At 38.6% G+C, this 16,104-nt stretch overlaps 2 protein-coding genes across 2 annotated transcripts; one reads left to right on the forward strand and one right to left on the reverse strand.

The window, feature by feature from the left end:
• Window positions 1-3,039: 3,039 nt before the first annotated feature.
• LOC146330513 (GTPase IMAP family member 9-like) lies at window positions 3,040-4,384 on the reverse strand. Its single transcript, XM_084714150.1, has 2 exons — window positions 4,202-4,384; window positions 3,040-4,099 (listed from the first exon to the last, which is right to left on the reverse strand). Exons 1-2 carry the CDS (start codon window positions 4,221-4,223, stop codon window positions 3,264-3,266), a joined length of 858 nt encoding a protein of 285 aa, XP_084570276.1. The 5' UTR covers window positions 4,224-4,384; the 3' UTR covers window positions 3,040-3,263.
• Window positions 4,385-9,446: 5,062 nt separating this feature from the next.
• cldn31 (claudin 31) lies at window positions 9,447-10,592 on the forward strand. Its single transcript, XM_084714154.1, has one exon. It carries the CDS (start codon window positions 9,560-9,562, stop codon window positions 10,220-10,222), a length of 663 nt encoding a protein of 220 aa, XP_084570280.1. The 5' UTR covers window positions 9,447-9,559; the 3' UTR covers window positions 10,223-10,592.
• Window positions 10,593-16,104: the final 5,512 nt, after the last annotated feature.

Here is a 16,104-nt window from a genome sequence, read left to right on the forward strand (position 1 = left end):
TGGAGCAATGAAAGGTGGAGAGACTGAGGAAGCTCAGGTCAGGTCTTAAACTGATTAGTGAAATATGTATTAGCCTGTTATTACTTTTTAAACACAAACAATTTTATCATGAGAAGAAGTTTTTTTTAATAATAATTTAATTATTTCTACAGTACCATAAGGGTTTGGGTTAGGTTATAATTAGGTTATCAGCTGCACTGGAACACGCCACACGTGTTCTTCTGCACATTTATAAGGTGAAATGCTACTCCATAGTGACCAATAAGAGGATTTTTTCCCCGTTTTGTTTTAAAATGGGCCACCTTTATGCTCAGGAGCTGTACCGTAGACGTGCATCTCTGAAGCCATTTTGTATGTTTAGGAGCAGCAATGCAGCAGCACGAAGGAGACAGGAAAAAGACAGGATGGTACAGGGCCTGAGGTGAGGTCTTCAAATAAATCAATGAACCAATAAATCATGTTAAACTGTGCACCTGTGTGTGCTACTAAATGTGTCTTTGTGCTACTGAAATATTAAGCTTGCTAGTATTATCAATGCTGCCACCTGATAAAGTAAGAGTACAGCCCTGGAATGACATAATCATTATGTTTTAAAGACTCAAGCCATTTTGTTCAAGAAGAAGAGGGAGAAGTGATTTTTCTGGGCAGTTTGCCCACATCTTAAGATCATAAAACATATACATACATATATTATACATGCATTAATATAGGTGTGCACAACACTATTTTTCCAAGAAACATTTGAAAAAAGAAGAAAGAAAGTAAAAGATCACAAAGCGTTTTGTGAATGTTTTGCAGTGAAGTTAATTTATGACATATTTCTTCTCAAACTATTTATGGATCTGTCAGGTTTCTGATATGTGTCCCCCCAATGTTAAACTCCTTCCTACGCTCTTGCTTGCATAGCTTAGTCAGCTTCACCCTCTTCAGTTTGAAAACAAAGTGTGTTTATGTGCAGTGTGAGAATAGAAAGCTCGACACACGTAGCAACAGTAACTAAGGAGTGTGGGGCTTAACAAAGGCTCAATGAAAGAGTCTAACAGCCTGAATGAAGAAGCTGCTCTGTAGTCTGCTGGTACGAGTGTAGATACTTCTGTATCTCTTTCCAGACGGCAGCAGATAGGAAGATAGGTCAGGAAGATAATTCATGGCTAAACAATTAATCCTTTTTTATTTAAAATTGGATTTGGATATTGCATTTGGATTGCATTTACATTACAGTTAATGCATTAAGTAGAGTGTCAGGTGCATCTTAAGTTAAAAAAAAGACATTTAGGCAAATTCAGCATCTTTGGTTGTTGTTTTTATAAACAACATCCTCCCAGTTTCTGTGACTAATCAACACCATCTCTTTGAAAAGAGGTGAGTGTGACGGAGAGATAATAACAGTATGAGTTGCATACAGGAAGGTATTTTCCTGATGTTATGCTGTAAATGTTTTCCCGCAGAGCCAGTTTTCTCTGTTTGAGATCTATAAATATCTGTCTTTAATCACCAAGTGGTTGAATGCAGGCGTGGTTTCCAGGATCAGCTGTGATCGGTCAGTATGTTCCCTTTACTTGAATCAAACTCTGAGCCATCATGAAGGCATTTTGGCAGCTATAATCACTTTACATAATGATGACATGAGGGCACCATGATGAGCAGAAAACTTTATGTCCTTTCATGTAAAACAGACCTATCAGGTATTACAGTCATTCTCATAATGGTGTTACAAGATATAATATATTTCTTATTATGCATGCATTATAATACATCATACAGGTAAGTTATGAATGTGTCTTGTGCCCATAAAGGTTTGGAAAATATTCTTGTTAGCTTTCTTGCTTAAAGTTAAAGGAGAAGATCAATATATTAATTTCTGATGAGCTGGATTTTTTCCCCCAGAGTGTAGATACATGTATTAATGTGAATTAATCTGTTGTTTATGTGATCAAATATTAAAGTATAGAAAAATATATGGGCTTTTTATCTTGAACTAATAACCATGGTGTAATTTTGGTAACTTCTTCTCATGACTGCGTTTCTCTCCAACCAGCAACAGTGTGGAGCCCTGGAAGCTTCTGTAGGGATTCATAAGTGGGTTTTCCATGTAATACAGAATTAAAAAGAAAGAAAAAAGAAAAAGAAACATCAGAGAACACGTTTTAAGGTTGTTACCACATTTTTTTTAATTTTATTTTTACAAAATCAAACAAAAAAATGACAAAATGATATTCAGGATAGTAGTGTACAGCTTCAAGATTTGTCATAATAGGTTCATTTATTGTTCAAAGCAGGCAAGCGGTGGAAAGAGCACTGAAAATCTGTACTCAAGTACAAATACTGTTACATTAATAAAATATCACTCAATTACAAGTAGTGGTACTGGTATTAGAAAACTACTTAAGTAAAAGTAAAACGTATTAAGTTACTTTTTGTCCATTTATGTTTCTATTATCTTTCTTCAGTCTAAATTCCTCCCAGCTCCTTCTCTGTTCTGATCAGTGGTCACAGTCACCTCCCCAAACTAGCGTTGCAAATTTTGTGCATTTTCCTCAATGAATCATTAATAATCTATAAGATAAAAAACATGTTTTGATTATTTTTTCTCATTTTCTTTTTTTTCTGTTTTGCTCTGTCATGTTTTTTTTTTCTCATTTTAGGTTTATTCAACTAGTGGCTCTGCCACTAAAAAAACTATGTAAAATGAGGTGCAATTACAGCCATTTTTAGACTAAATATACATGAATTCATTTTTAATTGGTTATATTCTAAATGGTGATTAATCAGTTCATATCCTTACTCTAAACCTGTGCTGCTGCAGTGTTTAGTTTATCATCCATGTGTCCTGGTTTTCACTGGCCTGACTGTGATCAGATCACCTTATTGGCTACAAATATGCAGGTAAATGGACGGGATATTAATTCAAATTCTACTTAGTACTCAATTATGATTTAAAGAAACTTTAATTTGTCTTATTCATTGTGATGCATTTTTACTATTGTCAAGGGTCAATATAGTATAAACTATTATTCCCCGCCCCCCCCCCCCCACACACACACACACACACATACGCCCAACACACTAACATTGTCTTTTTAGACATCATGAACTCACATTTTCTGCTTTTAATTAATGCTTCCACCCCTGGCTGTGACTAACAATGAATGTACATTAATAAGTTGAAGAAATGCAACAAAAGTCAAACGTGAAACAGCAAAAAAATGGAATTACTTCATAAGGTTTCTTGAAGGGTCATGGCTTTACATAACTTAACTGTGTCATGTTTTAGGGTTCATCCACCTCCCGACAGCTTTAGAAATCCCTGCACCTGCGAGCATTAACATCGGTTTTACTGATAAAGCTGCTGCTTCCTCTGCCACTACAGCAGCACCAGCTACAGGGGCAGCTGTGACTGTTGCTGCCACAAGAAACTGATTACTTAAAGTGTTCATAGTGTTTCCCCACTTGCTCCACCATTCCTTTGACTTCAGCTTTCTCTGAGCCTCTTCGTACATGCTGCTGGTATAATGGCTGCCATTTAACAGCACTATCTCATCTATCTTTTCAAACAGATCAGCAACCTGAGTACGATTTTCCATGCATGTGTTGTCAAACACAGCGTACCTCCCTGTACAGCCACTGATGAGCTCCCTGAGCTCAGAACTTTGTTTTAAAGAAGTCTCGATGGACTTTTCCTTCAGCTCATCTCCTCTAGTGAAAAGCACCAGTGTATACTTAGAGGCCTCCTCGCCAAAGTTGTGCTTGATCCACTTGATGGCGTTCTTCTCCTCCTCTGTGAACCGGACATCCAGTCGGACCACCAGCAGGAATACATGGGGTCCTGGGTCAGACAGACTCATACATTTCTCGATTTCACTTTTCAGCTGGACCTCCATGATCGATGTGTCAAAGACCCCAGGGGTGTCGATGACGCTCACAGTTCTTTCATCAAAGTGGCCACCCGCTTTTTTACAAGTCTGTGACACAGAAGATGCAGAAATCTCTGTTGTAAAAACTTTTTTCCCCAGGATGGTGTTCCCTGTTGCACTCTTTCCTGATCCAGTCTTCCCCAGCAGGACAATCCTCAGGTCTTCAATAACCTGAGAGCTGGAGTCTGTGGTCAAACAGTAAACGTGTTCATGTGAATTCTTGGGTTTTGGTTCAGCTCAGTGTTAAAATCCTGCATATGTGCCCAAACACAAGTAAAGACACCCACCTTCATTTGATCTTAAGCCCATCTTGTTGTAGAGAAATAAACACAAGCCGAACCTGACTTTGAGAAACAAAATCTGTCTGTGTGTTTCTTGAGCTTTTCCTCCAGATCCCAGAACGTCTGTGCTTGTGTGTGCCAGTAATTCCTCCCTCTCTCTCCCCTCCTCTCTCTCTTCTGTCTCCGCCTCACTGATTTCCAAGGAAATTAAACTCTCTCCCTCTCTCTCTCTCTCTCCACCACAGTGGCTTTCCCGGAAAATGAAACTAGCTGTGTACATGGACTTCAAAACATTATTGAAATAGCTCAGATGGACTTTGTACGTGCTAAAGCAGGTCAAAACTTAATCTCAGCTTTAAGACACACGTTCCTAAAGGAGACTTGGCGTCATAATTCATTAACATTGCCTTTTTGTAGACAGAAACCAGAGATCTAGTCAGTAATATGACTTGACAAAGTTTTGTATTGATTTATCCCATTCATTCAAGAAATAAATAAGACTAGAACTGAAAAACATATGTATAGAAACAGAGTGAGGTAGAATGAAGAAATACAAAACACCAAACATTATAGATACACACTGTATACACACCCTGTGTGGGCAACATAACTGTAAACTTACTGTACAATGACAGAAGGAAATATTAATGGCAAATAATAACAACAAAGCAACACAGTGCAAATTCACAGATGCAATGTTTGCATTATGACTTGTTTTACACGTCATGTGGAGCAGCTGAGAGAAGTCACCAGTCGGCATGCCTGTGAGGATTTTTTTTTTTTTTTGGGGGGGGGCGGGGGTTCTAGTACTAATTCCATCTCAGTCTGTAGGATCTAAATACATGATTTGCACAGTACAAATCAGAAGAATGCTTACTAACAAGTAGCTGGGATATAATATTATTTTGCCAGAGGTAGCTTACCCTCAAAAAGCAATATTGCTTTGGTATTTTCACAAAGGTAAAATATCCAGTTTATTTATCTTTTTTTTTATTTCTGGGACAAGAAGGAGTAACCTTGAAACATGGAACTAAAGTTAGACATAAAATGACACCAATTGACCCCTAAATGTAGCAAATGTAACCTAACTAGCTAGCTAATATTCTGTACAACAATCTATAGCTAACTACTTTTTTTTTTTTTTTTACACATAAACCTACAACAAGGGGTTTCTAACTTGTTATAAAACAGTCTCAATTAAGTGTGATCACATTTGTGTGGATGTAATTAATTTTTGTTTTATTGTGTTTTATTTATTGCATATATTTGGAGATTCGGTCTGCACTTTATTTTATTTGGAAAATACTATATTCATTGTTTTGAAAAAGTAACCTGAAGTCAGAGTAAATAACTTGCAGTGGCAGCTTTATGACAGTAGGTGGCAGTGCGAGACCGTTGCTTACACCAGAGTCTATGGCCATGACCATTGCTCTGCTGGAGAGGATTCAGTAGAGCCAAAACACGTCTCCCTGCCTCACCATTATTTCCTGTATTACATGTTAGTAATGTGTCTAAACCTTACATAAAGTGCTGTAGCTTGTAAGAAAATGTCGATGTATAATGATAAGTTTAAGTAGAAGAGTTAAATGACCGGTGAAATTGGTTAATTTCATTTTAGTGAAGATACTGTTTGCCATGAGTAGCCGTAATGGCGGTGCACTCGCTCATTCGTTTTGTTAGCTTGGGCCACACGTCTCCATTTTGTATGCCACTTTTAATGCGTTGAACTGGCTCTGTGTATATTATTTGACATGTTTAAAGGTACATATTATTTTAAATGGTGTTCCTAAACTGTTAGATGTAGTTTTAAGAGTAAATGTTGATATGTTTAACCATGGTTGGTAGTTTAAGTGTGTACAATTTGTGATTGTTATCTGTTAAAATATACAAGTGTATTTCATTTTTAAAAACTTGCTGTATGTGGTGACATGGGATGGGAGCCATGTGAAGTGCGGCATAAGGGTGACATGGTGTGATTATGGAATAGATTAATTAATATGTCCGATAATAGACTTACAAAACAAGTTTTTTGTTGGGACCTTTTAAATAAACATTTCTGGACAAAAGAGATTGCAAAAATATTTGATAAAGTAGGTCTTCAACATATTTTCAGAAATAAATTATCTTGTAGTGTCAGTCAAATTAAAACAATTATATTTGAAAATCATAAACAGAAATGGTCAGAAGAAGTTCTGTGTAAACCAAAATTGAGAATGTATAGTATGATTAAATGTATTTATCGCCCTGAGCACTATGTCACCCTTAACCTGACTAGAACACAGAGGTCTGTTTGTGCCCAGCTGAGATGTGGTATTTTGCCTCTGGCAGTGGAAACTGGTCGATTCCATTCAATTTCTGAAGAAAATAGAAAGTGTTGTTCGTGTAATTTGGGTGAGATTAAAAATGAAATGCACTTTTTGTTCTGTTGTCCATCGTATCATAATTTTAGACACAGGCTTTTTCTTAAAATGTCTGATGATTGTTTGGATTTATTCTCCATGTCTGATGAATGTAGACTTAAATACCTGTTTACAGACAATGTGTTTCTTTTAGCTCAATTTGTGTTAAATGCCTATCAGCAGCGCACAAGGTCACTCTTTATTTGATGTATTAAAAGATAGTGATGTGTCTTAGATATGCTCAAGGTTTGTGATATAATTCTAGTAAGCAGGTCTGAGACCTCAGTATTTGATTTGAGTTTGTCATGTAGGACCTTGTTTCTTTCGCTCTCTTTGTATCTTGGTGTTTGCTCCTGACTTGTTTTGTGTTTGTTGTATGTAGTGTCTTATAAGCCCATGAGGGCTGGGCACCTTTTGGTGCATGACACTGAAAAAAATAAATTACCTTACCTTACCTTAATACTGTTGAGCAGAAGTCCAGAAGATACTTAAGTGTGTGTCAGTGCATTTAAGATGCAAAAATGGCCAAACGTATTTGGATAAATGAATGTAGAAATATGTTGTTTGAGATGTTTTGAGATTTGGAGATTTATTTGAAGTTTTATGAACATGGAAATATGTCTAAAAAAGATGGAATATGCGCAACAGTATTAAATACTGGGTAAAAGGACAAATGTAAACAGTTTAAGATGAATGTCTGGTGAATGTGAATTGTAAATAAATATAACTACAGAGGATTCAGTACAGCCAAGCCACGACTCCCTGCCTCACCATTATTTCCTGTATTCCAGGACACACATATAGCTGTTCATGGGTACTGCAGCCCGATACCTGTAACACCTCCATATGAACTACATAGGCCAGTAGTGCGTTAGCCAGTTAAAAAAGAAGCAAGTGGAGAGTTTTATTTTGATAATATTGTTTTTGAATTCTTATTTTGTCATTATTACTATAGAAACACTGCAGCTTTTGTCCACAGGAGCCTCCAAAGTCATATTTGCTTAAATAAATACATGCACTTTGATTCCAAGCTACCACCGATGCCACTGTTAGTACTGTCAGGCATCCAGCAGCTAATCACCAATATGACCAGTATCTCAAACAAAGGAGACGTTGAAGCCAGTGTGGAAACCATGGCAGTCTCTCTAATGCCATCTAGTGGCTCTACAGCTCTCATGTAGTCATTTGCATGCTGTCGAAGTGTCCACACAGCTCACTACTAAAGTGCTCACTACTCTAGTCAGCATAGTCAGTATATTTTTTCCACCCAAAAAAATTATAACCTGATAGGCCACTTCCACTTCTCATGGTGGTTCTGACCTGTCACATAACGGTTGTTTCACTGTGTGCTCGCCAGGCTCCAGTCAGCTTTCACCATCTCCTCCTCAGCTCCATTCCTTCAATCTGGACACTCCAGCTTCAAGAAATGACACCATGGTAGCAATAAACAATGTCTGTAACAAAGTGTCCTTGTGCTGTCATTTTTTCCATAACTAGCTGTGTGTGTGCGTGTGTGTGTGTGTGTGTGTGTGTGTGTGTGTGTGTGTGTATTTAGTATGCAGTATTACACTCTGCGGCCCTCCTACACTCCTGTGTATGAGATCCAGCGGGACAAGCTGACCAGTCATAACAGAAGAAAGACACCAACTACTCACATCACACGACTACATCACCAAGAAACACACAAAGGATCATCAACACTCCATCTGTTTACATCTGACTGCTTGATTATTGATTGAAAAGTAAGTTTTCTAGTAGAGCTCTAGAAGTTTTTTTCCTGAACTGTGGAATTAGGTGATGAATTGTTTAAATTAAAGGACACAGGTGCAGCTGGAGGGAGTTTAATGCTCTTATTTTAACAGACTTGGCATAGTTCACTGTTATGTTTTTTTGTCTTATTTCATCATTTTTAGTCCTGTCGCATTGTTTGTCGTCTCTTTAACCTTGTAACATCTTGTTACATCTAGTTTTTGGTCTTGTTATGTATTTTCGTGTAGCTATGTGTTTTTCATCATGTTGTGTCATTTCTGTTCTTGTTTCGTCTTTTCGAAAGTCTTGTTACATCTTTTACATTGTTTTCTTCTTTTTTTTGTCTAGTTACGTCATTACCTTGTCTCAAGTCTTGTAACATTTTTTTTTGTCTTTTTTTGTCTTATGCCTTTCATCTTGTTACATCATTTTTGATCTTGTTCTGTTTCTTTTGTCATCTTATGTCTTTTTCGTCTTGTTACATCTTTGACATTTTTTGTTTTGATACATCTTATTTGTCTTATGTTGTTTTTCCATCTTGTTATATATTTTTCCTTTTTCATCTTTTACACTTTCTCTTCTTGTTACCTGTTTTTTGTCTTGTGTTTTGTCACATCTGTTTTGTCTTGTTAGATCTTTTTAAATCTTTTACATCATTTGTCTTGTTTTTGCTCTTGTTTTGTCTGTCGTGCATGATATATGCTTATGGATACACTTTTTCTAAGTATTACTGTCCCATTCATTTAAGTTGAACCATGCCTTGATGTCGGGAAAGGGGCACACAATAACACAAACTAAAAATAACCACTAATTCTCTTTACATGCAGTAAAACAGGCCTGTTTTCAAAATGTGAGAGTATAAAGTACAGATGTTTGTGTTAAAATGTAGGGATTACAAGTAAAATCTTTTCAGAAAAATAAATTCTCAAGTAAAGTACAGATACCTGAAATATCTACTTTAGTACATTAACAGTACTTAGTTACTTCCCACCTTTGTTTAAAATGGACTAAACTGTCATCTCAACAGAATATACCGAGGTGTTTCTGAGGAGAAGAAAGGGACTCATCTCAAAATTTCATAAGTGGACATCTTAGTGGATGACTGAATACTCAACTCTCTGCAACTTTCTTCTGAGAAAGACAAGAAAAGAAACAGGACTGAGGTCTGTCAAACGAACATTTTTTGTGAAAGTGCTCTACAGTTTCTTGTGCGACCATGGCATCAACGGGTCTCCAGCTGCTGGGCTTGGTGCTGGCCGTGCTGGGTTGGGTGTGTGGAGCGTTGGTGTGCGCCGCTCCTCTGTGGCGCGTGTCCGCCTTCGTGGGCGGCGAACTGGTGATTGCCCAGGTGTTGTGGGAGGGACTGTGGATGAACTGCCTGTCTCAGACCACGGGCCAGATCCAGTGCAAGACCTATGACTCCACCCTGGCCCTGCCCACGTCTGCCCAAGCCGCCCGCGGCCTCACCGTCCTCTCCCTGCTCCTCTGCCTTGTGGCCCTTGTGCTCGGGGTGGCAGGGGCCAAGTGCACCCACTGCATGGGTGACGGTAACCAGGCCTCCAAGGCTCGGCTGGGTAGGATAGCAGGGGTGCTCTTTCTTGTAGCTGGCCTGGCCTATTTGACACCCATCTGTTGGACCGCCTACGCAATCATCCGGGACTTCTATGATCCGAACATCGCGGCGCCTTTAAAGAGAGAGCTGGGGCCGGCGCTCTACCTGGGCTGGGGGGCCTGCGTGCTGCTCCTGGTCGGGGGCGCTCTGCTGCATGTCGGCTCCTCTCCTCCAGGAGGACGAACGCTGCCTGTTTTCGGCAGAGCAGCGAAGGACAACCCAGGGGCAGCAGGAGAGGGGAAGCCACAGGAAAAATCTTTTGTATGAGTTAATTTTATTGGACATATGAGTTCAGAAAAACAAACAGAAGGCACAACTTGTCAGACAAGCTTCTGGAAACCGCAAGGTCACAATAAATTTAGAGGATATGGGGCATATAGTCTGCTTTATGTCTTATAAAGCAGAGTCTGAATATGTTTTAATGGGGAATTAATTTTGGTTCTTAAATTATGGATTTACAATTAATAATAAATTTACAGCAAAACTACACAGCAGAGTGTTTCTAACAGAATTTACATCATTTAATAGCTTTGTGTCAGAGTGGGAGTTAACATGAGTTGTGGGAGGCTTTTAGATGTTTAGAGCTTTACTAATGTGCTGATTTACATTTCTCAAATTCCACTCTGCCTCTGCTTGTGTGTGTTTTGTGTGTGTGTGTGTGTGTGTGTGTGTGCGTGTGTGTGCGTGCGTGCGTGCGTGCGTTTGTGTGTGTGTGTGTGTGTGTGTGTGTGTGTGTGTGTGTGTGTGGGCGGTCTGTGTACAGAAGGCCAGTGTACATAGTATATCTGCATGTGCTGGTGTGTTCACCAAAGATATGTGTGGGCAGTCAGCTGATACTCGGTTATTTACTTTTTATGAATATTTCTGATTATTTTAGGGTTTTCTGAGCAATTTTTTTCATCATATTTTCTTTATCCTTTTTCATTTATTTCTTTATTCCTATTTATATCTAGTTTTTTTTTTTTTTTTTTTTTACTGTGTTTCTGTTGTTTGTATGTTTAATGTAGCTTTTTGTTGATATGCAGTTTACACACCCCTACTGACCCTTCATAGGTTTTTGGAAACTCAGTCAACTTTCTCCTTTCATGTTTCCTGTACTTTGACAGGTTATGTGCTAAACTTGTCAATACTGAGAAGAAAACCACATTTTGAAGATACACAGTTTGATGTTTTACATGATTTTTTTTTACACTAATTTTCGAAATTTGGTTTTCTTCTCTGCATTTTGCACTTTTAATTTTTTGTATTGACTGACTTCTGTATAACTTATAACCACTTGTGCACAATAAAAGTACATGTTTGCATTCACTACAACTCTTCATAATTAATTCAAACTCCCTATGGTGTAATGGACTGTGTGTTTATGTGCAGAATAAATACAAACTGTCTCCTGGTTACCCTCTGTCATGTTTTCAAGGACTGTGAAACATATATAGATAAAATACATCATTTACCAGAGGTGTGTTTGCTACCAGACACGTCTTTCACTGTGCTGGAAGGATTAAAACAATACATGGGCATAGTAATGCTATTAATCCTATTTGAAAACTGAACCCACATCTTTATTTAAATGTATAACAACTCAATCTCAGTTGGGTCCCAAGACATGAATGAGCTACACTGAGTGGTGATAGCAGACATATTACGCTTGGGGGCAGTAAAGACTAAGTAACTGATGTGCTCACTCATACAGATTATTTATATTTACATGGAGCAAGTTAGCTGCTTTTGTTAAACCCTTATACCAGTTCGTATCAAGGTTTGTAGAAGGCAACTGGACTTGATAGAGTTCTTGAAGACGTTTCGCCTCTCATCCAAGAGGCTTCTTCAGTTCTGACTGACTGGTTTGGGAGTTCAGGTATTAAACCTAATGGAGTCATTAACACCTGGACGGGTATGTGACTCATGTACCCGCCCTTCCATTGTGTGACCCTTGAGTTTCACCTGGGGGGAGGTGGGAATGGGAGTCGTCAAGGTCCCTGCTATCACGTGACTTGTTGGAGTCACATGATTTCAGGTGGATTGTAAGTGGCAGATAAATTGTGTCTTAGACCTCCTCCTCTGTTGAGAGACGGCCGTTCCAGGTTAACAAAAATGGCCTCTTTCACTCCTCCCTCAAACCATCTGTCTTCACTGGCCAAAATACGGACATTGTCATCTTCAAAGGAGTGTCCTGTGGCTTTCAGATGTAGATGGACTGCTGAGTCCTGACCTGAGGAACTGGCTCTCCTGCGTTGTGCCATGCGCTTATGCAGCGGTTGTTTTGTCCCTGTACATTGGGGAGACAAAACAACCACTGAATAAGCGCATGGCACAACACAGGAGAGCCAGTTCCACAGGTGAAACTCAAGGGTCACACAGTGGAAGGGCGGGTACATGAACTGAAGAAGCCTCTTGGATGAGAGGTGAAACGTCTTCAAGAACTCGATCAAGTCCAGTTGCCTACTACAAACCTTGATACGAATACCAAGACCTGGATGAATGAGAATATTCACAGACCCTTATACCAGTGACGCTAAACGTGCCGCCCCTTCAACCATTTTCTAACTGACAGTGAAAATAAATTGATTCACACAGTTTTTCCCAGGAAGGAGGCATAGGTATGCCAGTTTTGTAAGATGGGAAAAATTAGTAGTATTAGTCATTGATACTGAGCTTTGTGTGATGACCATTCAGGCTGTGTGAACCACTGTGGGATCAGACAGTCAGCTCTGAGGGGGGAAGACATCTAGCTGAAGAGTAGCAAAAGTTAAGCAGAAAAGAGGATGAATCTGACCCCATAAGTGTGTGTTTCATACTAAAAGAGCAGTTTATGTTCAGCGTGATGGTGGAGATTCCAGCTGTTTAATGTTCTATAAACTTTTCCAGATGTTACACGAGCATTTACAGCAAAACTGCAGTTGCTGTAAATTAAGAGAATAAGCTTAAAATATCTGATTTATCCGCCATCTTGCACCAAGTCAATTTAGTTAACGAAAATCAAGAAATATGACTTGGTGTTTTTATGTTTATTTTATCTTGTAAATAACATTATTGTTTATGTTTGTTTATTAGCTGTCCCCTGGTCTCCTGTTATGGATTATTTGTGTAACTGGGTCATGATTTTTTGAAAGAGATGCTGGTTTAAAATTTTTCAAATGTATTTTTTTGTATTTGAGTAACACAAGCACAGTGCCACTTAGTTCCATTATACTAGAGAGAAAGCAGATATCTCTATGTCCGATATCTCCAAAAGTCTGCAACTCACACCAAAACAATCTAGGTGGATAAATAGGAAATGTTCATTTACACCACGTGACTGCTTTGGCTTTTTAAAAGGACAGTTCCTCCCAAAATCAAAAGTACAGATTTTACACTATTTTTTTTCTAGTAGAAGAGAAAGTAGTTCCTGTAGATTCTACTGCAGAGGAAAAAGTAGTTCCTACATGAAACTGCTCACAACAAGGTCTGTGGATTATCTTGAGAAACTGGGCCATGATCTCTGCTAAGAGACACTGGTATTCAATTTTTGAAATTTATTTTTTGGTGCCTTGAGCACCACAAGCTTTTTTTGTATTGTGAGCAAAACCTAAGCACCGGGAGAAAAACTACAAAAAATAAAATAAAAACAGATTTCTCTGGCACAGCTTCAGAATTGGTCTCCTAAGCTTCATCTCTCTGGAGAGATTCAGCTTTGTTTCTGTACAGCCTGTGAGAGACACTGTCTGTGTCTTTCAAGAGCATGGGAGAGACATTGTCCATCTCCTCTGTGAGCCTTTGAGCAACACTGTCTGTCCATGAGCCCGAGTTTTTCAGTTAGTTCTTTCTTCACTTCTTCTAGCTGTCTTCATCTTGTTTCACAACTCTGTTCTTTTTCAGCCAGCTCCTCTCTGAATTTCTCCTGCAACGTTTTGTATTTTTCCTGATGTCTTAGCTCTTTAAGACTAACTTCATCAGACAGTTTTGGGCCACCTGTTCTTTCTCACCCATATATTTATTGAATTCCCTCTGCAGAGCTTTGTAATTTTTTCTGACAATCATTGTGCTCCAAGACCAACTTTGTCAGATGGTTTTGGGCCTTCTTTCAGAGCCATCTCCCTACTGAACTTCTCCTACTGAGCTTTGTGTTTTTCTTGACAATCTTCATTCTCCAAGACTAACTTCCTCAGGTGGTTTTCAGCTGCCTGTTCTTTCTCGCCCATCTCCATAGTGAACTGAAGAGCTTTGTATTTTTCCTGTCAATTTTCGTTCTCTGACAGTACTTGCACCAGGTGGTTTTGGGACACCGTCAGACTGCATTTGAGATCATCACTCTTCTTCAGAGATTGGATATGCCGATTGCACATCCACAAAAGTGCTTTGAGCTACATGTTAGCCTCAGTGTGCTAACATGCTCACAATGTCAGTACTAACATGCTGATGTATAGCAGGTATACTGTTAACTATGTTCACCATTTTAGCTTAGCCTGTAAGCATGCTAACATTGCTAATTTACACTAATATATATGGTATAATATATATATATACTAATATGGTATAGCTGAGCATGATGGGAGTGTTAGTTTTTCAAGTATTTGGTCATGGAGTTATGTCATCAAAATGTCTGCCTTCATTACAGCAGGAACATGAAACCGAATTTCATTGAAATCCATGTAGTAATTGTTAAGATGATAAAAGTCAGGGGATCATAAAAGTCAGTAGGGTTCATCCTCCAGGGAACACGAATGTCTGTACAAACCTTTAAGACAGTATATCCAATAACTGTTGAGACATTTCAGTCTGGACAGAAGTGGACTGACAGACTGAAACTGCTGTCACAACAGACTTTTACCTAACTTTGCTAATACGCTAACCTGGCCTTCTCCTTTTTATACCTTTAATCACAGATTTATTTGTGGAGATCTAAAACAGAATTATTCCTCCCCCAAACACACGACATAATGAATACATACAGTAACTGCTCACTCCAACAGGGTACATGAACTACAATTGAATTTGATTTGCACAAACGGTGCAACCACACTGACCACACTGGCATATACAGTAAGTTGTATAAGGTATATTAGACAGGCACTATCTGTACATTCAATATCAATGAGTGAGTCAGTGACCACAAGATACTACACTCCGTCAGACTGATATATATCGGTCAGATGATATTTTAGGCCTGATACTGGTCTATGGTCTATGTCAGTATCAACATATATGGCATCCAATGTTTTTTGGATTTTTGTTTTTTAGTTTTATAGGCAGCATTTTGTGTATATTTCATCATTCAAATTGTTTTTCAAATTGTTACATTTCATCTCCAAAAATCTGCAGCCAACACATAATCTAGATGGATGACAGGCCAGAGGAAAAATATGTATTCTTGATTTTGGGATGACAAACAAAACAAAATCTTATCAAACTGGGGTTTTTCAGTGTGTGATGATGTCACAAACCAAAAACGATCTATGGGCCGAATCCAGTCACAAACAGTCAATTTGAAGCCCAGTGAGATGGATTCTTTCGTGACCTTTCGAATCCAGTTAGAGCAACTAAATAGCAACTGCTAGCAAGAAATACATAAATAAATCACTGATTTCACTGTGGTTGAGCATTGTTGAAAACATTTGGGATAATCTAAGTACACAACTCAACAAAAATATACAACACACAACAGACATTTTAAAGCGGGAGTGTTACATTTTATAGTTTTTAAAGAAATAAAATAAATATATAAAATAAAACTCATGAGGGGAAAAAAACCCAATACAAACATGGGCCTGGGTGTCACTAACTGTGTTAGCCCCATATGAAAAATCCCCAAAAAATGTCTGATAGTCAAATTTAAAGCTACTATATGGAGATTTTAGCTGGTTATGAAACAGTCTCCGTTTATTACTGATGCCTCTGTATGACACAAGTTAACAGGACCATCCTGTGAGAAGGCCGGCGGTTTCTTTATAGTAATCAGGCGAAGTCTCTTGTAGTAGCTTTAATTGCTGACCTGATGAATTTTTAAAGCTATTCATCAATAACAGTGAAAGCAAAAAAGTATATAGTGGACTGGTAGCTGGAGAGGTGCCAGTTCACCTCCTGGGTACTATCAAGGTGACCTTGAGTAAGGTACTGGACCCCCTGAACCCCTGTTTGAGGCGCCTCTTTCCGGGCAGCATCCAGCACCC

The sequence above is a fragment of the Lutjanus erythropterus genome, chromosome 3 (genome assembly GCF_056507025.1).
Source record: "Lutjanus erythropterus isolate fLutEry1 chromosome 3, fLutEry1.hap2, whole genome shotgun sequence".
Lineage (NCBI taxonomy): Eukaryota > Metazoa > Chordata > Actinopteri > Lutjaniformes > Lutjanidae > Lutjanus > Lutjanus erythropterus.

Bases quoted from the DNA above. Each gene is read 5' to 3' on its own strand.
- LOC146330513 (XM_084714150.1), bottom strand. From the start codon at position 4,223: ATGGGCTTAAGATCAAATGAAG. The intron at 4,100-4,201 runs GTGGGTGTCTTT...GTTTGACCACAG, and splicing joins GGGCTTAAGATCAAATGAAG to ACTCCAGCTCTCAGGTTATT.
- cldn31 (XM_084714154.1), top strand. From the start codon at position 9,560: ATGGCATCAACGGGTCTCCAGCTGCTGGGCTTGGTGCTGGCCGTGCTG.